Source organism: Prionailurus bengalensis, chromosome X, assembly GCF_016509475.1.
Source record: "Prionailurus bengalensis isolate Pbe53 chromosome X, Fcat_Pben_1.1_paternal_pri, whole genome shotgun sequence".
Taxonomy (NCBI): Eukaryota; Metazoa; Chordata; class Mammalia; order Carnivora; family Felidae; genus Prionailurus; species Prionailurus bengalensis.
Genome location: NC_057361.1, coordinates 39,820,478 through 39,844,453, shown reverse-complemented (window position 1 = coordinate 39,844,453; position 23,976 = coordinate 39,820,478). Strand labels below are relative to the sequence as shown.

The following is a 23,976-nucleotide window of genomic DNA, read 5'->3' as shown; positions in this document are numbered from 1 at the left end:
AAAGTAATACCTACTCCAGGTAAAGGACAGAGATTATCAAACTGATGAAAAGGCAACATTAAACAGTATGTTACTGAAACCTTATATAAAGGTTAAAAGTGAAAGAATAAAAAAATTACAGCATTCTAACACTAACGAAGAAAAGCTGGCTCAGTGGGCTGAGCTGCCGACTTCGGCTCAGGTCATGATCTCTTGGAGGTGAGTTTGAGCCCTGCACTGGGCTCCATGCTAAGAGTGCGGAGCCTGCTTGGGATTCTCTCTCCCCTTCCCTCTCTGCCCCCCCCTCCATTCATGCTTTCTCTCTCTCTCAAAAAAAAAAAAGCTGGAGTGGCTACATTAATATCAAAATAGATTGCCGAACAAAGAATATTACCAGGAATGAAGAAAGGCATCTCATTATAATAAAGGGGTCAATTCATCAGAATACGTGAAGTAAAATCCGAGAGAAATGCACGGAAAAACAGACAAATCCACAATTTTGGTTGTAGAGATCAGCACCACTCTCTCGGTAATGGATAGAACCACCAGAGAGAAAGTCAGTATAGAAATAGACTCGAATAACACTTGTCCTGTCACAGAACATACCATTCGACGGCAGAGTACACATTCTCTTCAAGCACATGTAACTCATTTACCAAGGGCCACAGTCCTGACCTTAAAACAGACTCAGTAAGGTTAAAAGGATTCAAGACACACACAATACAGTCTCTGGTTACAATGGAATTAAATTAGAAACTGACAAGAAAAATATCTTGAAAAGCTCCAAACAGTGGGAAGAATACACTTAAAAAAAAAAAAAAACAAAAACCCAAAAACAAAACCCTGTATGAAAGAAGAAACAAAAGGGGAAATCGGAAAGTATTTTGAAATGAATGAAGATGAAAATATATTCTATCCAAGTGTATCGAAGGCACCTTATACAGGAAAAGGTTAAGTCAGTAGGCCTGGGTTGATCAAATCCCGCACATTACCAAGAAAACCTCTTGGCTACTTCCTGGGAACTAAAAACTGAGCCTTGGAATGTTCTGTCTTGTTAAGAGTATTTTTGTATGTCTGAGTTCTTTGGCCATTCTGTTCCACTTTGACCAGATAGTGTTTGCTGCTGATGTGATTTATAGTGAACACCTGCATTTGCTCTGAGAGGTCTGGAGTCTTGACTAGCTGAGGTTGCTCATGCAGGTGCTGACTCCCAATAAAAATCCTGGAGCCGACCTGGTTGGCAACACTTTGCCGTCACGTATTGTTGCCCAAAGAATTCAGCATGTCTCGTGAAACTCCACTGGGAGGGGACACCTGGAAGCTTGAGCCTGGTTTCCCCCTATGCTTCTCCCTATGTGCCTTTTCTCTTTGCTGATTTTCATCTGTACCTTTCACTGTAATAAACTGTAACCATGCATAAAACAGTTTCTAAGCCCTGTGACTGTTGATAGTGAATCAGCAAGCCTGAGGCTGGTCTTGGGGGTGGGGGGGGGGGCGGGCCTACACACATAGCGAAAGCTTCCACTGGATGGAAATTTATAGGACTAAATGCCTATACTAGAAAATGTCTCAAATCAATGACCTCGGCTTCCACCTAAAGAAACGAGAAGGAAAGCAGCTAAAGAAGCCCGAAGGAAGCAGAAGGAAGAAAAATAATAAAGATGAGAGAGAAAATCAATGGCAAAAACCAGAAATACAATAGGGAACATCAATGAAATCACAAACTGGCTATTTGAGAAGATCAAAAATATTTGTAAACCTTTAGCCAGAGCGATAAGGGTGGGGAGACTCAATTCACTAATATCAGGAATAACACAGAACTACAGGTTTCACAAATGTTAAAAGGATAAATGACTTGAAAGATACAAACTACCAAAGCTCGCTCCAGACAAAATAGATCATCTGAGCAGCCTATATATATATTAAAGAAATTGATTGTGTAGCTAAAAACTTTCCCCCCAAAACCCCAAAACTTCCAGGCCCACGTGGCCTTATTGATGAATTCCATCACACATTTTTAGGAAGAAATAATACCAATTCGACACAAACTCTTTGAGAAAACTGAAGACAGAGAATACTTCCCAACCCATTCTCTGAGGCCAATATTACTCTGATAATAAGACCTCACGAACACAGATGCAAAAATTCTCGGCAACCTTTTGGCAACAACGTATAATCCCACAATACATAAGGTAATCCAGCCTCATGAACAAGTGGGCTTTATCTCAGGAGTGTAAGACTCAACATACATCCCTGATTTTAAAAATTTCAGCAAACTAGTAACAGAAAGGGACAGGAACATCCATCTATGAAAAACCTTCAGTTAACATCATACCGACTTTCTCCTAAAACTGGGAACAGGCATCTGTTCTGACCACTTCAATTGTACTGGAGGTTCAAGCCAGTGCAAAAAGGATAGAAAAAGAAAAAAAACAAGGCATGGGTAGCCGTTGGGAAGGAAGCAGTAAAACTGTCTTTATTCACAGATCACATAAATTATTTATGCGGAAAATCCCCAGGAATCTACAGAAAGCTACTAGAACTAATAAATGAGCCTAGCAAGTTAGGCAGGACACAACCATGCTAGTCACACAAAAAATTTAGACCTTCAAATTTTTAAAATATACAATGCACAATAGCATCAAACATATCAAATACTTAGGGCTGTGAAGGCCTGTTTACCAAAAACTACAAAACAGTGAGAGAAAATACAGATCTGAATCAATGGCGAAATAGGCCTTTCTCATGGGCCAGAAAGCTCAGTACTACCAAGATGTCAACTCTCCACAAACTGATCTCCGGATTCAAGGTAATCTCAGTCAAAATTCCAACAGGGCGTTCTGGTAGTAAATGGCAAGCTAATTCTACAATTCATCTAGAAATGCCAAAGATCTAGAATAGCCAAATCCACTTGGAGAAAGAATAACAAAATTGGAAAATGTACACTCCCTGACTGAAAGACTTCAGAGAACACAAACACTAAGTCGAGACGATTTACAGACCTAAATGTAAAACTACAAGGCCCCTACCCCTAGTAGAAAACATAGGAGTGTCTTTGAGACCAAGGTTGGGCAAAGATTTCCCAGACAGCACACAGAAAACACTAAACATACAAAAATTGGTGCACTCGGACTCTATCAAAATTCAGAACGTCTACTCATCAAGACACCATTAAGAAAATCGAAAAGGCGGGGCGCCTGGGTGGCGCAGCCGGTTAAGCGTCCGACTTCAGCCAGGTCACGATCTCGCGGTCCGGGAGTTCGAGCCCCGCGTCGGGCTCTGGGCTGATGGCTCGGAGCCTGGAGCCTGTTTCCGATTCTGTGTCTCCCTCTCTCTCTGCCCCTCCCCCGTTCATGCTCTGTCTCTCTCTGTCCCAAAAATAAATAAACATTGAAGAAATGCCTCTTCAAAATCTTTCCTTATTTAAAAAAAAAAAAAAAAAAAAAAAAGAAAATAGAAAAGGCAAATCACAGGTTGGGAAAAATATTTGTAGTACGAATATCTGACAAATGCCTTGTAAGCAGATCACACAAGGAAACCTCCACGAATCAATAACGAAGAGACAACCCCAATTAAAAAGAGCAAAATTTTATCTCTTCATAAAAGAGATACGGATGGTCACTATACACATGCAAAGACACTCAACATTGGTCATCACAGAAATGCAAATTATAACTGCAATCAGATACCACACGCCAACTAGAGCAGCTGAACTTTTGAAAACTAGCAACAATAAGTGTCTCTGAGTACGTGGAAACAACCCAAATGCCGATCAGCAGAATGGTTGAACACACTGTGTTACATTCATACAATAAAATGCCACTCAACAATAAAAAAGAAGGAACTACTGATACACTCGTCAACACGGATGGATTTCAAAAACATGTTCAGTGAAACAAGTCAAATAAAAAAATACCTCTTGCACACTTCCATTTTTATGAGGTTTAAAGACAGTAAAATTCATCTATGGGGATAGAAATCAGAAAAGTGGTTGCCAGGGGTCCGGGGCAGCAGCAAGGGAGGAAGAGGACGGAATGGAAAAGGACACAAGAGAACTTTCTAGGGTAACGACAGTGCGTTATTCTTGACTGGGGTATAATGGACACGTTTGCCAAAACTCACCAAACTGTACATTCAAGATCTGTTCAGCTTACTGTAGGTAATAACCATATCTCAAAAAAAAAAAAAAATCAGGTTTTTAAAACTAGGCAAATAGCCCTTAAATATACGGAAAATTGCTCAACCTTAGTCATTAAAGAAATGCAAATTCACTCTGCCACAATTCCATTTTCACCTACTGTATTTGCAAAACTTCCAAATGCTCCACAATACAGTCTGTTGGCAAGGCCGTAGGAGAAATAGTCTTGTTCGTGCATTTCCAGGGTGAGTGCAACACAGAAGAGCTATGGAGGGCAACATCAAGCAAGACTATATGCACTTAACTTGTGGCTCAGTAATCTACCATTTTACTCTGAAGATACATACCTCCACAAACACAAAACCACATATGCATAAAGTCATTGAGACATTATTTGAAATAGCAAAAGATTGGAAAGACTCTCCAAATATCTCATCGTTGGGAGATGATACATACAAACAATGGTTCTCCATGAATTGATAATGATTTTTTAAGATATATTCAGTGGAGAAAAGTCAAGGTGCCAAAATTTGTACACATCCTGCTACATCTTGGGTATACAAGAAGGGAGGTAAGACTCTACATACCAATTTATTTACTTCTGGGAAAAGAAACACAGAAGATAGGAGCTGATGAATTAAGAATGGTTACCTACAGGTGGTGAGTGGAGACAATTTGAAGGTGCTTAAAGGGATGGGAACAAGACTATGTAAATGCTATAGAGTTTGAAAATAAAGTTAAGTCGAAATAAAGGGAGGGAGGGAGGGAGGGAGGGGGCTAGATGGAGCCTGAAGCAAGCCTAAAAGTTCCAGCATCGCACTTCAGTGTTAACTAGCAGATTACCCACTGCTCACACACAGCTCCTTGGGTTCTTACTCGTGAAACTTTTGAGGAGACCGGCCTTATCTGGAGGAACCGAGTCTTACAGAGGAATTCTAATTCGTGGACTACAAGCCCCATCTGATTTAGAATGATTTATGGCAGGATAATTTGTAGGTTGATCAAGATTTAAAAACTACCCAGGTTTGGGGTGCCTGGGTGGCTCAGTCCCACTCTTGGTTTCGGCTCAGGTCATAATCTCACAGATCGTTGAGTTCGAGCCCTGCTTTGGGCTCTGCGCTGATGGTGTGGAGCCTGCTCGAGATTCCGCCCGCCCCTGCCCCTCCCCCTACTCAAGCTGTCTCAAAATAAATAAATAAACCTAAAGACAAAAAGCTACCCAGGTTTTGTAGACACGTGTATTGCCCAATCTTTGGCACTTCCTAGTTTTTCCTTTTTACTGAAATTTCTGATGCATCAGAATTGCATATCTTTTTGAACTTCCCCCCTCCCACCAATTATTTTCAGTACCTTAACCCAGAAAATCTTGTTGATCATAGAGTTGAGTACTGACTTCCATTTATTAGACACAGGATCCTTTCCATGTGCACACATCTCAAAATTTGCATCCGAATACATTTAATGAAAGATAATGACATTTAGATCACATATATCAAGTTTTCTAAAGACAACATTCTCCGCTACTTTTCACTCTGCCAAATGTATTATTCCACACAACGTGGAGCGCTAAAGAATGCTTAGCTACAATTAACTACATACGCCTACAAAATCAGTGTTTGCTTCCTCCTCCTTTCTCTCCCCTTACACTCAACAGGTGTTGTATTTGCACATTTGGGGGAGTACGTGTGGTTCAGGTTATTACCTTGTGCCAACCATACCTTTAATCTGAGGTTGGCACACTTGAAAATCATGTGTTGGATATGTTAAATCAGATTCTCACCTAAAATAGACTGGTAAGTGGTAGATCGTGTATAGAAAAAATGCCTACTCATCATTATACCGAAAATATTCTGTTTATACATTTTCTTGTCACAGTTTCCTGAAGTGCCATTATTTGACTTTAGGATGGAACCACTCAGTAGACATCACTAAGACTTAACGGGACCGTCCCTTTCCTCTATCATTTCCATTTCCTAAAATCCATTGCTTGTATCTTCCTGATAACGTGTCGTCTTTTGCAGCCACCACTGTGGGCCCTAGTGCAGCATAAATCCATGCTTCCTTTCTAAGAGTGCAAAAATCTAGGAGTAGGACGTTGGGAAGACTACTCCCAAGTGCTTCTTCTGAAGACCGGCTTAAACACTAGGCCATACATCCCAGCTTGCCAGGGGAGCCCAATTTATGGCTACCGCCCTGTCCCAAGAATTAGCAGTTGTGCCCCTTTTTGATCTCAAAAGCATTCTGGTTTGGACTACAAAAGAAATGGTTGGCCCGATTACAGGTTACCACATTTAAAGACATCTTTCTCTTGTTAAATACTCAAAATGAAAAGTCTCTTTCAAGTATGACTACAGAGTAAGCGCTCAGCGATTCCTAGTTCTCTGCAGTGGGAGGTAGAATAAATAGCGAGCACTTCTCTGGAGTCGGATCACTACCACAGTTGGAACACTTAATGACCACAAACCTTGGGGAAAGTTATGGGAGCTCTCAGTTTACTTATCTGTAAGATGGGGATACAAGAGTACCTAACTCAGAGGGTCACCGTGAGGACTAAAAAGAATACACAAGTAGTCGGTAAATGATAGGCATCTGTAGGCCACGCTAAAAAATTACCCTCCTTGGGGTCCCTGGGTGGTTCAGTCGGGTAAGCACCTGACTCTTGATTTCAGCTCAGGTCAGGATCTCCCAGTTCGTGAGTTCGAGCCCCATGTCGGAGGCTGCCTGGGATTCTTTCTCCTTCTCTCTGCCCCTCCCTCGCTGTCTCGAAATAAACATTGAAAAAAAAAAGTTAAACGAAATACCATCCTTATTTCCCCGTTCAACTAAAAAAGTAGGTCTTCCTTTCAAAAACAAAACACTACACGGGTTGCTTCACGATATATATGTACAACGCTATGACTGTGCAAAGCACTCCAGGACAATGAGACAAAATATGTAAAATCGGTGATCTGTTTGCTGTTCACCAGAGACCAATATTATCTCAAACTGAGGGCTCCTGGAAAGACCAAACGGACAAGTCCATCAACCTCCAAATTCAATACCTTCTTCCATCCACGGCAATTTAGGTGCTTGCTCCACTGAGGGTGCTCTGGCAAGTGTCGCCAACCATCTTGTGCCGACCCGGAAAAAAATCCCTTTCACTCTCATCTTTGCAGTATGGTGTGGTTATTTTTCAAAAGCTCGTTTGTCTACCACCGCTCAGGCGGTTTAGCTTTCTCCTCCTTTGCAATCCCCTATTCTCTCATACGCTGACATTCCTTGGCGGGTATCTGGTCTACCTCTCCTCACCAGTTCCTGGGTAATCTTCTCTCTTCTGGTTCTGAGCACCACCTCAATGAACAGCAGATACACGGTTCCAGTCCAGGCCTCTCCTAATTCCAACTACTTAGATACCCTACAAGTAGTTCATGATCTTCTGCCTCTAGAACCACCCTTCGGTGATTTCCTATTTACTTTTGGTCTTCCCCATCTGTGCTCTTATTCCCAACCTTACAACATCCCAAGTTCAAATCCAAATCCTCTCTTCCTTGGATTTCTCTGCTTTAGAGATCTCCCTCCGGCAGCAATGTACAGGATTAGAGGGAGTGTGTTAAAGCAGGTAGGAAGACGACAGCAAATCCAGTGCTGTTTTTTTGTTTAAATCTCATGGACGGTCCCTTATTAACTACAGGGCAAAGTGTCAACACCTCTCATGGCAGAGGCAGCTTTCCAACATCTCGGAGCTTTCCTGCCCTTTCCAGTTGTCTGTTAGCACTCCTCCCACTCCTTAGCCAAAGTTCCCAAACCCTCTTGGCTCAGGAGGGTGTGAGGATGTAAACCCCACTGAAATGTAGGCCCCAATATTACTCACCCTTCTTGTCACCTGTTCTAGGGTTTGCCTGATAGATTACATGCGTCTCCCATATAGATGTGTGTGTGGAGGGCAGAGGACGGGGATTACATCTTAGGTTTGCTTTTTAGGAGATGCTAAGTGAGTAATACTAAATGAAAATATACATGACAATAAAGATTTAACGACTAGGTTCTGAGAAGCAAACACTTCATTTAAGTTAAATCCATAGCATCATGCGATCTTACATTTCAGTTGAAAATGTGAAGGTTCTGTTAATTTACTACTTTTAAAACCTGAGCTTTTATTTCCAAGTGAAGAAGCCAATTTTTAATTGGTTTAACATATAAATAGGTAAAGCAAGTTGAACTGCTCTACCGATGGTGTACGATTTCCTATTTAACTGGTGACAGTGAGAGAATATGATTCAGTTCCCACTATCTGGGTCAACATCGGCTTCTTTGTACATTTTGTAGTTAGCTTCTTTCTCTAAACAATGTGTGTGCATTACGATGCAAACATTTCATTATTAAGGCATCTGGATACAGTGTGCTTTTAACGGGATTTACCTATACACAGAGCAGTAACAAGAAAAAAAATTCCTCTATTTCTTCTGAAATATGAAAAATATAAATTATAATAAGGGATATTCAATTGATGAAAAGAAAGCAGTTTACACAAGACTTTGTCTATGTAGTTTATACTTCAGAGTAACGATACATTTGATTTCTCTCTCCTATGCTCTTACCCATTGAAAGACTAAGGACTAAGCTGGGCAAGTGTTATTTTTGACATAGAACTTCCACGTGTGTATCGATGAAACAGCACTAAAGTATTCCTAAATGTCAGACAACGTATATTCATCTCGGCAATAAAGTATCTTGATAAAACCAGAGAAAATAAGACACCGTGTCAGCAAGATAAACTAGAACTGTTTAAGTAGCATTTAGGGCATAGCTTTAGCATTCTTAGAACCTTTGCTTCTGGGTAGTGGCTTGCAACTTTTATTTACAGAAATGTCTGCCTTGAGTTACTTCAAAAATATTAGTGGTTACACATCCTAAGCAGCACTTAGACAAGCACTCTTGCTCCTTAACTAAAATAGATTTGTAATTATTTCCTTCTGAAATTATAAATAAGAGATGATTGCTGCTAGTAGATATTCAATATTTACTAAATTAACTAATTAAATAAAATATCTCCATGCTTTCAAGCCTTCGAACTGTTTCCAGGAGGACAACGTACTCCAAAACTATCTGAACAAGAATACTTGATTAATGCAATCAGCACGGCATTTCCCCAGATAGGATTATAAATTCTCTTTAGTCATAAATAGAACTTCATTTATAGCATTCTCTATGCTTCTTCACCAAAGCTTCCCGGAAAAATCTGATAAAAAGAGAGTATGTGCCAAATGCAAGGTGCCATTGTTACAAAACAAAATCCTATTGTTGTCCATTAGAAGGGACCTGTTGATGGTAATATAGCTGGCTATATTTTTACCAGTGATGTGGATTTGTAGACTCTCCCCCCACCACCCCAATCACGTCATGCAAGCAGGAAAGCATGAAATTTAAAACTGCCTAACATTAAAAAATAAGTCTCTTTCAATTTATTTGCATTCTAAAATAGAGCCCTTATCTGAACCTTTTTTCCATATAAAACTCTGCTTAGTGATGTACAAGATTTATCAAGCCCACGTCACATTCCCTTTAAAATCTGAAGTTCAATCACTATTTGTTTTCTACTATTATACTATGTTTTGGCCACAAGTGTTTATTGGTCTGTCATTGCAGTAATTTGCAACTTCACAATAAACCAGTCTGACATTTTGGGTCTTGAAGATACATACCATATATATTTCTTTAAAAATAATCATACTTTTGTAAGCAATACTTTACAGTAGACACCTCAAAAATCTACCATAGATGTGAAACTTAAAACGAGAAAAATTTAAGTTCTAAATCTTTATACATATATATCCAGATTTCTATATATATTATATATACATACAGAAGTATATATAAAATATATATAATCAGATTTGAAAAATGAACAAAAACTGGGCACTGTACATAAAGTCTTTTTAAAACTCAAACAATAGAAAACTCTTTAAACATTAAACAATTTTAATAAAAGTTTCTGTACAATGCTAAGCAGTTTTATTTACACATAGAAAATGTAATAGGAGTAGTGTTTGAAATTACAGAACTCCTTAAAATTTCAATGGCAGGTAAATCTGGAAAAAATAACAGCATTCCATTCACAAATATTTTCAAGCAATAAATATGTATTTATAAATAGTGTAAATTTACATCAAGATTAGAAACAAAAATCACAAATCTGAAGTTTATTCCTTAGTCTATGTGCAATCCATTATCTTTGTGACTTGGCTGTTAATTTTTTAAACATTTTTATTTAGGAACCAAAAGTGTAATAACCGTCATGGTTTCAAAACAAGACAGAAAAAACATAAAAGCAGTAAAAAAGTTCCTTACCTAACTTTTCACATTAAAAAAAAGTTGACCAAAGAAAGACTTAAAATTGCTAACTACCTTACAAAGAAATGACCAGCTAGGCTAGTTGTTTTTTTTTTTTTTTCCAAGGAAAATTCTGAAGGGGAAAAGATAGATGAAAACCAATTCGTCAGCCCAGAAATAGAGAAATATAAAAGAGGTCGTTTTCAAGTCAGTAGTCTGTATGATTTTGCCAGTTTTGTCAGATATATACAAAACATGGAATTTATTATTCTTTTTTCTCTGAAGTACAGCTGATCAGCTTCAGGAGAGTCCCGGAGTAGGAGCAGTGCTCTCCCCTGTCCAGTTGGGTGACACTCCGCACTGGGAAGGTTGCATAGACACAGTTTTCAGCCAGCAGCCTTACGAGATAGCTACAAAAACCAGTGGTGCAGAACTGAGTTACTTCCTGAATAGCAGAAAAGGTCTCATTTAACGTCCATGGAACACTATCAAGATGAGGAGGATGGTAATGGAGGAGCCTGCAAATAAAAGGGACGTTACTTTGGTATTCGCACTGTTAACGGTGTTCCCTAGCTCAAGGCTACAGGCACAGTCGGCCTCTGAAGGTAGGCGAAGTAAGGGTTCTGAAGAAAGTTCAAGGGCCTGCTACACAATGTCAAGGAATAACTTCCCTTACCTTTCTCCCACCTGGGCAATGTTCCTAAGGGTCTGAGACCACTGCTCTACTCAGCGCACCCACCTTTTTCTGTACTTCGCCAATCAGTCAAAACCTCTTAGGATAAGTTATTAGGATGCCCGTATTTTAGACTGCTTCCAAACAAACAAAACAAAAAAGGCTTGTGGAAAATGATTTCACGGATTATAATTTCATCAGTGGCTCGCTTCAGAACCTATCTCAACGAGATCATATATTTTGCTGAACATAATTCCAGAGCATTGTCTTCTTCTTCAAGCGATCTTGAAGACCATGTAAGTGAAAACGGGAGCTACATTTCAGTAATTCAGTTTCTGATCACATATGTAAGAGAAAAGTACTGGAGGAAGTCAACAATTCGTAAATTATATCTGCGTTTCTATTCATGAAACTATTGATACGCTAGAGTAAAAAGCTTCCCCCTAAGCATCTGCTGGTTAACATTAAAAACCGTGTAAAACTTGTAAGTATACTTGAATTTCATAAGGTTATGTAACGTACCAGGAAGTTAAGCTCCATCAAATATTCCCGGGAGGTTAATAGTTCTGGTAACGACAAAACTTTAAATAAATATAATTAGCTGTAAAAGCCGAAGTCTATTTAAGACCACACTTACGGATTCATTTTGTGGACACTAATAACCTATGTACACATTTTATCAACTGAAATCGAATGACACAAAGGCTATGACAGTGTTCTAAAAGCACAGAAAGATTTTTAAATGTCATTATTGTGACATTATTCAGCCTTGGACTCACCCAGGAAGAAAAGTGAAAATGAAATATGCCAAGTTCATAGGAATAAATACTTGGAAGGAATGATAGGACTGTTTCCTCATGCAGTATCCAACAAGCGAAAGGAAAATTTAAATATTCCATTACCTCCTACTTTTCAGGTGGCAGAACAAACACTGCCGCTTCCCTATCCAGCTAAGTATGTACTCACATGTTCATTTCACTTACTAATGTAAATTGGTCATAGACTTGCATCAGGTCCTCCATTTTATACTGTTCTAGCACCACAAAATTTTCCAGGTTTCCGCTGGTTTTTCGTGCACAATCTTGGCAATGCACTATGTAGGTCTTTCGAGAATTGCTCTCATTAGTGACGAAGAGCAGATCAAAAACCTCCACCTATTTTTATGCAAGAGAAAAAGCATTCAGTGGAGATCATGGTATTTATTCATTGTACTGTTTTGGTATAACCACAGAATTCTGCTTTACGTGGAATTGTGGACAGTGATCTCTGGTTAAGAGTAGGTACTAAGGGGCGCCTGGGTGGCTCAGTCGGTTAAGCACCCAACTTCGGCTCAGGTCATGATCTCGCGGTCCGTGGGTTGGAGCCCCGCATTGGGCTCTGTGCTGACAGCTCAGAGCCTGAGCCTGCTTTGGATTCTCTGTCTCTCTCTCTCTCTGCCCTTCCCCTGCTCGCACTCTCTTTCTCTCTCAAAAGTAAATAAACATTAAATAAAAAAAAGAATAGGTACTAAGACAAACATGGTCATGTCTGAGAATCTTTAAGAGAGCCAGGTATATTCTGTACCAAACCCAAAGACATGGGTGGCACGGCACATGTAGGGGGACGATCTCAGAGAATGACACACTCATTACAACCACTGGCAAAAGCCTAGTTCAAAGGCTGATCAAGGTCAGCCTATTTTTGTTTTGAATCCAAAACACTGGCATACAACCAGAAGAAAGTGATTGTTATTTTCCATTTACTTGTCGGTACTCATCACGGAGTACTGTCTTCTCCCACAGACTGAGCTCCTCAGATGAAGACTATGCTTTACTCACTTTTGTACTCCCAGAACATACCACAGTGCTCACACAAACCTCAAACCCTACGTGGTGAATAAATATAGTCTGATTTTACAGATGAGGAAACTGAAGAGGTCAGTGATGGTGAGCATTCAGTTATAAGCCTCATGTGAGGGAACAGGAATACAAGCAAAAAGTGTGCTCATGAGTACCGGATGATTTTAGAAATAATAACCTCTACCTTTTACAGAAAGACTGATGAATTGCTAAGGTTCAGGGGGGATAAGAAAGAACAGTTAGGGATAGGAGTCATTCTCAAATTCTGAAAAGCTTATACACTTTTTTTTTTTTTGAGGCATAACACACCTATCTGATCTCCCAAAGACTTTTGAGAGAGAGCATGAGCGAGCGAGTGGGAGAGAAGTAGAGGGAGGGGAAGATTGAGACTCTTAAGCAGGCTCCACGCCCAGTGCACAGCCTGATGTGGGGCTCGAACTCATGACTCTGAGATCAGGACCTGAGCCGAAATCAAGAGCCGGATGCTTAACTGAGCCACCCGGGTGCCCATGATCTCCCAAAGATTTAACTTTGGCCAGTTATACAACATCAGAATAGCTGATGGATTCAACCATTTCAAATAAACGTCAGTGTCAGAATACAGAATTTCAAGGTCTGAAATGGATCACTAATATCCTTGGCTTTGGCAAATCCTTGAATTTATACAATCAAATTCAATGAATTTATTCAATGAGAATACTCTCATGACCTCATGTCTTCTTTGAACAGTGTGTTCACTAAAATCTCAGTATTCACCCACCATTTTACCATTACTATCAATGAACAACAACGTGAACCTCATGATCCGAACTAGAAAATTTGTGAGCATTCTTCAACCTGTCCCTCACTTCTGCCATTTGATGAGTTGTCTTGTGGATTTTACTCTCTAAATATTTTTGAATTCCTCTCCTTCTTTAATATGCGCACTACAATCTAGGGAAGGCCTTAGGATAACAACTCTTAATTAAGACCCCTGTAACATAGCTTCCTATCTCCATTCTCTCCAATCACATTTCTCTTTGAAACACATACCCACCGTTGCTGATGCTCAGCAAAGCTTCCTACCACCTAGACTTGTAAGTAGAATTTGCATTGCCTGTGTGCCAGCCACACTGGACAACTTAACCCTTTTCTGAATAAGCCATTCCATTTCCCAAGTCGTGCCTCATAATAACATTCACTCTACCTCTACTTCTCACCATTTTTTAGCCCACCGAAGTCACACTCACTCATCCTTGAAGGATGGACTCAAACTTTAATACTTTTGTGAACTCTTACACCGATACCAGGAGGGAAAATTAGGTCACCCTCCCCCTCAGTGTTATCGTAAGTCAGTAAGACCAACCTCACATTCACCACAGGCTCATGTACAATCAGTTGTTTATAATTGGTCTTCTCCGAGTAGAATGTAAGCTCCTTCGGAACAGGTATCACATTAATATCGGTTTCTGCTTCTCTTGCCAGCCTTGGCCACAGGAGATTGACCAATGTCTTATGAATTACCCTAGAGCAAACAGTGATCTGCCCGGAGCTGTACCAAGCTACATCCACTTTCCTGTCTTCTGCATACATCTGGATTATTCCCAGTTTAAAATCTCAAGACTAAACTTCTTGATGATCATCATTTGTTAAAATATCCCTCAGACAGAGGACACTGTAGATTACTTTTAGAATTAATTCATTGTTACTGAAACAGTATGTCCTGAGATTCAATTTTAATAAAATAGCTAAGTAACAAGAAAATAACAAGCCTGAACACAATGTCAATTGCAGGAAGCTGCAGGACAGAAGAGCATAAACACATTTCAAATAAAAGTAACTAAAGAGAATCCAAAAAAGTAGGGAGGTAAGAGGCTTTATAAAATAACAAGATTGAACACAATGTCAAATTCAGTAAGCTGCAGGACATATGGGTATACGTACATTTTAAAGAAAAGTCACTGGAGAGAAACCGAAAGTAGAGAAGTAAGAGGCTTTACAAAACAACTGTGGATAACAACGGTTACTTACCTCACAAATGCTACAGTAATGCGCAGGCTCTTCTTTTGTCCGCCCATGCCATATAATCTCTTTTCCTGCAGCAATGAGAGCTTCCCTCAATGTCTGACATTGCTTCAGAGTTCTCAGAAGACAATACCTATTATGGGGGAAAAATTATTTATGACCAGCAACAGAAGACTGGATGTTTTTAGCATAAGAGATGAACTACCAGAAATATAGAAATGCCAAGAGACCAGGTTGTAATATCTGTGACTTTATCTTTTGTCAATTTCTCAGACAGTGTCTTAATTAAAAAAAAAAATACGGCCAACGCTCAGCAAGTCTGATGACAATATTAGATCATTTAAAGATGAAAATGGATATCTGAATATCAAAATATAGTGACCTTAATATAAAAAACAAAAACAAAAACAAAACAAAACAAAAAACAAAAACAACCCTGACTCCTTGCTTAAATAGAAGTTGCTAGTTTTGGCTCTTATTTGGGCAAGTCAATTAACCTCTTTGGGAGTCAATGTCCTCACCCTTGACCTAAGGGGTATAAATTCCAGATATGAACTGCTATGATTCTATTAAGGCAGGAAGACACATTATTTCTATCACTACTACCTGGACACTCGTAAACAGCATCGTCTGCGTAACTGCTTCTGAAACTTCTGAGTCTATACACAGAAAACCATTTATAGATTTAGGCACTACACGATACAAAATTGGTTTCTCTACAGTGCTAAAGAAGAAAAAAAGACATTACTTGATTTTAACTTGAGGATAATATAGTGGAATCTTTCATTTACACTACCATGAGTGAACTCTTCTTGTAGTAATTTATAACTTTTCTACACTCATGATACTAACGATACAGTGAATCCTCAATTTGTGCTGGTTTCCCTACAGTTTGCTGTCATTACTTGGAATTGTCTGCTAAATTCTCTTAACTCTCCTGTGAATTACTGGCTCAGGTTCTCCATTTGAAAGAGGCTGGACTAGAAGATCTCTAAGGTACTTTTCAGCTCTCAAATTCAGAGATAATGAAAATGCCCTAAAGAAAAGGAAATGGGTTTAGCAACTGAGTACTGTTTGAAAGCAAAGTTCCTGCCTATTTTATTCACTGCCTAGGACAGTGCCTGGCATATAGTAGGTGCTCAATAAACATGATTACTTAAGTGAAATTTAAAGTATCATAATAGCATATTTAATTTCTCTTAATTTACATTTCCTTTCTATTTCCTAAGTTACAAGGTCATAGCATTGTTACTCATCAGAACCCATGTAAATTCAAACCAAGGTAAAAAAGATGACTAAAAATATGTGTTAATTTATTTAACAAATATACAACAACAGCAGCTTTACAGTTGTAAGGCAGATCCTTTCAGTTTCACATTCAAAGAATTTCACTCTTAGTTTGGCTCCGGCAATTGTTGTGTTTAACTTACGTAGAAACCAAGTAACGCTTTAGATTCTGGTTGCAGGTCAAAGGTAGGGCAGCTGTGTGTGGAAGGGGCGGCAAAGAGGTGTCAGGGGAGGTAGCAAGTAAAAAGTCAGATCAGGGCAAAAAGAGAGGGCATGTAATTCTAGACTGTGCCACCAGCTCTTGAACAGTACCTGCTCCTCCCTTTTTAACCTCTCCGTGTCACATACAATTCGCCCCTGATGCCACTGAGCTTCCTGAACAAGTTTTCCAAGCAGGGCCTCAAAATAAGGTCTCTTTCACAGAAAAGTAACGCCTAAAACTTTGCCGACACCTTTAGAAGATTTGCAGACTCCGCTACGCTCTTGTGTGAGAGAACAAACAAAAGTAATAATACAATAAAGGACATAAATAGTAAAACGTAAGAAACAGGAAGCATGGTATTAGGGACTTGAGACATGTTATGCCACGTAACCCTGTGCAAGAGGCACATCTCCATCTTACGAATGAGCAAACTAGGGTTCAGAGAAGCAAAATTTGTGTGATGTCATAAAGCTTATTTTGAAATGGTTTGTAAAAACAAAACCTCCAGCCTCTGCTATCTCACGCTGTACTTTCTTCTTGCTGGTCTCTCTTCCTGTCTTTCTACCTGCCTGCTCCCCCCCTCTTCTCTTTTGAAGATGAGATTCTTAAAAGCTCAGCAAATTTAAGTTTTTGTTTTTCAAACACACAGCCTGGCTTCTGTGGAGTACTACTCCACTCTACTCAGCGAATGAACTTTAACCTCCAATGCTACAGACCACTTTGGTAGACTACAGTTTATAATTTATGGCTCATCGGGTAGTTTCACCCAGAAAAAGGCGATTAGTATGTATTTTTTCCTGCAAACAATGAAGGGTTAGAGCTAGGGTTATTAGGAGTAAATACTAAGCCATGAGTATTCTGCTTCTGGAATCACAGCTCCAGAATTTTTATTTTGGGAGACTAGAAAACCGTCAATTCAACTAATGCGATCTGACAACGAATCACCAAATTGTGGCTTCCCCCCCTTGTCCTTAGGTCTTTTCCTTCAAAGTTTTTGTTTCTTCCCATTTTCAAAAGGTAGCAGTTGAAACAGAAGGAGAACTGAGAGAAACAGAGGCTCTTCTGGAGTCCACAGCAATGAGCAGGTCCTAGAGAAAGGATGTGATTCAACTGAAGGGTAGGGAAAAATCCATAGAAAATAAAAACATTTGGGGAAAGGATTCCTAGAAAGATCTAATATTCAAGACTTAACAGTCACCTGTTCTGCTTTGGTTAATCACAGACTCTGATTTCATATGAAGACAACATTTGAGTGTATCAAAGAGCTAAAAAGTAAGAATCAAACAAAATCACTGCTGTCGTTTCCTCTTCACTTCCCTTTTGATGAGTTTTAATAAATTTATCTTACAGCAATGAAGAATGCAACTTGTTAAAAGCGAAATACATCACTAGCAAAAAGTGTAAAAATGTAGAAGACAGAAGATGCTGTTTTTAACAGATGCATTTTAGGAACAGGGTCAGAAATGATTTCAGGAGCTAGAGAAGCAGGGAATTCTTTGACTTTTAAGATCAGTCTGGTGTCAGGACCCAAGCCCTGTTTTTAGCTGTCTGGATGAAAGACTACACAAAAAGGCAGGGGATATTAAAGACAGCTCTAGCCTGGAAGAAAACCACAAGGAAGAGGCTGAGTGAGGGCTTGTTGTATTTGAGGTTACACAGTAGAATCTAATCCACCCCAAAAAGCCATCTACAAAGACAGACCCACAAGAGGGATGAACTTTTAGAGAACCATGTTACAAAGGGCCTAGAAATACAAATATACTTGAAATACCAGAATAAGAAAACTCAAGACAAATGTAAGGACAAACGGTAACGTACAATATAATCATAATCAACACACTGGGCAAAAGATAAATAGACAAAAGTATGCCACGAAGGCTAGAAGGAAGGAGAAGCTCATCTTCAGTTAGGGGGGATGGGAAATCACAGCAGTTTCCATAAAGAAGTTGTCAATTTAAATGTGAGCAAGGAGAGGTGGGAGGAAAGGATCTTCTAGGCAGAGGGAATGCCATGAACAAAGCTAGCATGGGGATTATTTAGGGAACAAATAACTGTTCTTACAAGATTTTAATCTTGGGATGGGATTTCTGGGGACAGGAAAATAAAGGAACAAAGCCATAGTGACGTTACGTAACGTTGAAGTTAAGACGACACTGGGAACTACTCAGACATTCTGGGGGCAACCTGACCAAGTTTCCAAGGTAAGTTCCCAAATATCAGATGAAACATGGATGGGTTAACTTGGCGTGACACTTTCTAAATCTTTACGGTAACAATCTTAGCCACTAAGAAGTAGGTGGTGCACAAAATTAAAGTACACCAAGAGGTGCCTCGCCTTGACCAATCTTCCTGAAAAGAGCCACGCAGGCAAACTGAGCCAACATGTGAGCCTTTGAAACATACCTGCCACCTGTCACTCCAGGGGAACATTCCTCTAGGACAACAGTGAGTGTCTGAATGTCAGGAAGACATCGAACAGTTTCATTTGAACCAACCACATGGCGGAAAATCAAGGTCTCAGTCAATGATAAAATGGGTATCTTAAGAATTTTAAACTCTTGAATGGAAAATCAAGCATGAAAGCAAATGTTAACCATGAGGATGCAGAGTTTTAGAGTTTTTGGATTTTGTTTATTCAGTGTTCTCACAAAGCAACCGTAATGCTTTACACAATGGGTGCTTTAGAAGACCCAGCCCCAGGACAAGGACACCAGGATCTACAGGCACAATGGACTGGTCTTCATGGCTAGCCCCTCTTATCCAATTATCAGGCCAACTGGCGATTACCAAAGAGTTGGACTACACCTCATTTATCCATTTAAAAATGGGAATCAAAGGGAAAAGGGAGCTAATACTGAACAGTTTGCTGTAACGTGTACTCAAAACCTCTGTGCTTGTGATGAAGTTTCTATCACGTAGATAGGGTAATAATCCATAATATGTGCAAACGAAAGGGGGAAACAAAAATACTGTTAGTTTTAAGCGATCTCATCTAGTCTAGGATGTTAGGGACTTGCCTGATCAGAGGATTCATCTAGGCCACTGTGAAAGAGATTCCCAGGGTTCTTCCCATACAGCTCTGAATTTACTTGTTAAGAACAGAGACTAGAGACCTAGTTAGTAAGACTCTCAGATGATTTTTATGATCAGGCAAGTAAGAACCAGTGCAAACCTCTTACTTCTTAAGCGGTGAGATGGGAAACAATGTCTAAAACTTGTAGCATTATTTTTCAACAGGCCTTGGTATGATACCAACTTCACAAATTACATGTTTACCATAAGACCATAGACAGAAAACTGCAGAGCAGATAAAAGAACATTCTAGAGCTAGACTGCCTGGGTTCAAATCCCAGCTCCACACATACTTCTTATCCTCCATGCCTCAGTTTCCTTCCTGCAAAAAGATGACACCTAACTTACAGTGCTATTGTGACAATTACATATGTTAGATAAAGTGCTTACATTAGTGCCTGGCAGTTAGTGATATTTAAATTTGACACGTCAAATTCTTAAACCGTGTTGAAATGATTGTATCATGAATAAACCGAAGTTATTTAATTTGAAAAAACGGTGCAATGAATGCCAACCGAAAGTGCAATAATTATACCAAAAAGAACACAAAACAGATTATATACAAGTATTTGGTCGAGATCCCATTAGGTCAGAATTTCTCAATCTGGGCATTACTGTCATTTTGGGCTGGATAATTCTTTGCTGTGAGGGGCTGTCCTGTGCACTGTAGGATGTTTAGCAGTATCCCTAGCTTCTACCCACAAAATACCCGTAGTACCCGTCCCATTCGAATCAGGACATTGCCCTCATGTTCCCTGAGGAAGGGGGCAGGGGGGAGGCAAAACTACCCACATTTGAGAACCACTGCACTGGGTCCATGAATATTACCTGAAAACCGGAAGGTGATGGGGGTTTCTATCACTGATATTAATAACTGTAACTACAGCTACCATTTGCTGGGCGCTTACTCTGTGCTAAGACCCACATAATACTTGTGGACGTTATATTAGAAAGACAAAATTCTTATTCCCATTGTTCAGAAAAGGAAACAAAGACCAGTAGGGTTTGGTAATTTGCCCATTCCCCCCACCGCCAATAAATGGAGAAGCTGAGATTTGAAGGCAGGTTGGACTCCAAACAACTACACAGAGCTGCCCTGCCTGGAATATTTCCCTGAGGTATTAAATAGCACAGAATCTAAGACTTTGGAAAATTACACAGGAAAGGCAAATAACGAACATATAATGATCACATATACACAAAAGGCTCAGAGAAAGCACATAAAGCATTAATATTGTGCATATAAAATGGTACGTTTGAAAACAGAAATATAAAAACAGTGCTTTGTAAGTGGTCAAAAGAATGACAGAATGATATGGCAAGAACTTAAGTTTGTGGGGGTGGTTTTTAATGGACTTGGTACTATTGAAATTTTAGAAAATTTATTTTCAAGTATTGGCTTATAAGTTATTCGCATTTTTAGAAGGTATAATCACCTAGCAGATTACGGGGAGGTTGACAAGAGACTGTATGTTGGGAAAATTAGCCTTCTACTCCTTTGCACACTGCCTGATATGCTCCTCCCAAATCTAAGACTTCCTAATATTGAACTTTTCAGAGGAATACGGGGTATCTGGCATTCTGTTTTTGACATCTGAAAATGTACTAAACTACTTATCATCACAGCGGTTTCAGGGGAACTAACTAGTAGGAGGTGGCGAAACCAGAGTTTCCAATGTGTCAGAAACATGCTATCATTACATTAACCTGCTAACAGCCTAACATGATTGCAGCAATTTAAGCTGTATTTGTTGGAATTGGCCTTCTCTACTGAGATTAAACCATTCAATTGCATCTGAGAGAATCTACTACTCTGAAAGCCTGTTCATCTACAGGGAAATCTCATCAGTACCGGCTCCAGAGCTCACTTGCTACGCTATCATTTGATTCCTTTTCAAAGGTCCTGTTAAAAGGAATACTTCAATGCTAAAACATAATGAATATACGAGCCTTATGAAAGTGACGTTAAAAAGAGCCTTAGCACTATGCAGGGGGAAAATGCAGGCCACGGCAATGTATCTCAAATATCTGAAAAATGGGAATTATGAATTTTCAAAGAACGTTTCTCTTAGCTCCCAGTCAACCAGTTTTAAAATTAAAACCAAAGGGTAAAAACTGTATATTCTGATGAAGATGGATAAACACCAGCAATAATCTCCCCACCTTCGATTTTAGGTGTTAAAGTACCTATTTAGTAAAACCTCATTCATGCAAGACCCACCAAGGAGACCACCTATGACATAGTTTTACACTGGAGTGGGAAAGGGGTTTACTAAAAGTAAATGCTGTCAATAGTTCTCAAAAATGTACAACCCAAATAAAATTATGAGAAAGCAAATTCACAACATGGAACTCTGTGTAACACAAAAGTCTGTCCTCTTCAAAAAAATCACATAAAAAGACTTGTAGATTTAAAAGAGACCGAAGACACAATGTCTGCATACTGAATTTAGTGTCAGCATAGGGGCTGGTGGGGTGGGGAGATTTAAGAGCTACAAAAAGACATTTTTGGGTAGTTGGGAGAATATCGAATGTAGACTAGTAGCTAATTACTATTGAATTTCACATCTTAAATATGTTGAACAGTACTGTGGTTACACGAGAATATCCTTATTCTTAAAAGATGCAGATGGAAGCATTTGGGGTCATATCATAACGTCTGCAAATTACTTTTTCGTATGGCTCAGCCAAAAAACTCTGTGCCATGCGTGTGTATACAGAGACTGCTAAGTGAATGTAGCAAAAACTTATCTGATGACTCCAGATGAGGTTAGATCAGGTATTCACTGTACTCTTCTTTCAACTTGTTTGGCAGATTTTAAAAATTACAAAATAAAAAGTTGGAGGAAAAAGCAGAAACCAGTTCGGGAGCGGGGGTGCGCAGCAATGCGTTATAAGCAAATATGATGTATTTTACGGAAGAACAAGATATCACACTGGAAAGCTCGTCACAGTTCCATGAATTAAAGGAAACGATCGGCAAGCGGCCTCAGGTTTACAGTCTTTCTCATTTCTTTGTGTGGGCACTGTTCTACTTTAAAAATAGCTAATGGTTCAGAAAATTTAACTTGTACCCCTTAGGAGGGAGTCCCCGTCAGCTGGCTGAAAGCCATAAACGTGTACCTCAAACTCCTTCTCGAAGCAGTAGAGCCCTCTAGCCATCTGGTGACCTGACAGAGACTCCCACTAAAACATCATGCGAGGAACTGACGTTCTGCATGTCTAAAGCCCACCAAGCTGGTAATCCCAACCCACACCTAACTAGGTTCCTCTCTTCTTCCTTGACCCCTAGCTTCATCAACTGCACGAAAGTCCCGCTGCCAGGCCCAAGGCAACGCCCCGGGAGCACCGGCCTCCACACTCAGTCCGTCACCAAGTGTCATCTATTTTACCCTCAAACCTTGGTCTCTCCTCTTGTCTGAACTGCAGCGACTATTCTCATTTATTCCTCTAAATCTTCTGTGCTCCATTTTATGTTTCATCTTGCCGCCAACTGATCTGATACGCAAATATGATCATCATTCAAAAGATTTTAGCAGCCGTTGCCAACGTGAAGTCTACCTGAAATTTTTCGCAACAAAAGTTTAAATCCATAGTCTTCAGCTGATGTGAATGAAGAAGTAGCGCTCAGACCCGAAAAGACATTTAAAAGTTTGGTCTCCAGAAGGAGAAACTAAGTTTGCTTATGATGTATGGGGTATGTGGAAAGAAGTTTATGTTCATTTAAACAGTTGAAGGAAATCAAAAGAGAGAGTTCCATACTGAGCCTCCACTGCCATTTTTCTAAGGAGTTAGGCTGTTAACTTTAGGAGTCAAGTTCACTGCATTGTGAAATGAAAGAAGTAATCAAGATAATGAACAGTCTTTTGACCATGCCAACAACGTAGGAGGTATTTGGGAGAATGTGAAGCAGAGTATGAAGATTAGAGTATTTTAGTTAAACAGCTAGGATGTAGAAATTGAAAGAGATTGCTACATGACTTACTCAGATAAAGTACTTTATGGAATTGGAGGACTCTAAAGGACCCAACTGGAACTTGGAAAGTGCAAAGAAAAAAAAAAAACAACACCAAGAATAACGCTGACTTGTTTAAGCAACTACAGGTAATTCATTCTCAAAATGATATCAAGGAATTAGCAGGTGACAACAGGAGATAGCACCATTCTCCCACTATTAAATCCCTTGGTGCAAACACACTTTCAACCTCTTATACTACTGCCAATTTTTCATAAATTTTACGTAAACTCATTTGCTCTCAAAACTTGACCTGAGGCTATAAAATAGTTTTCACTTAGCTCATCAGAGTGACCGTAAGATTTACTGCAGAAATACTAATGTGTTTGGTTTCAGGATAATGTCACAGACCCTACCCTCGAAGGACAAAATAGATCACATGCGCCTTGTATTACTGTTCTAAACCCAAGGAATTCTGAATACTGAGCTACATTTGGCCGAAGGGGTTTAGGATAAAGG

At 39.5% G+C, this 23,976-nt stretch overlaps 1 protein-coding gene across 8 annotated transcripts in view; it reads right to left on the bottom strand.

Moving 5' to 3' along the window:
- Positions 1-9,702: 9,702 nt before the first annotated feature.
- The window catches only part of KDM6A (lysine demethylase 6A), a 207,304-nt gene continuing 193,030 nt past the window's right edge, over positions 9,703-23,976 (bottom strand). For all 8 annotated transcript variants that reach the window (XM_043570230.1, XM_043570232.1, XM_043570227.1 and 5 more), the window contains 3 exons: positions 14,948-15,074; positions 12,083-12,253; positions 9,703-10,944 (listed from right to left, as the gene is read on the bottom strand). In XM_043570230.1, the coding sequence (XP_043426165.1) occupies positions 10,915-10,944; positions 12,083-12,253; positions 14,948-15,074 (328 nt within the window). In that variant the 3' untranslated portion in view covers positions 9,703-10,914. The remainder of the gene's footprint in view (positions 10,945-12,082; positions 12,254-14,947; positions 15,075-23,976) is intronic.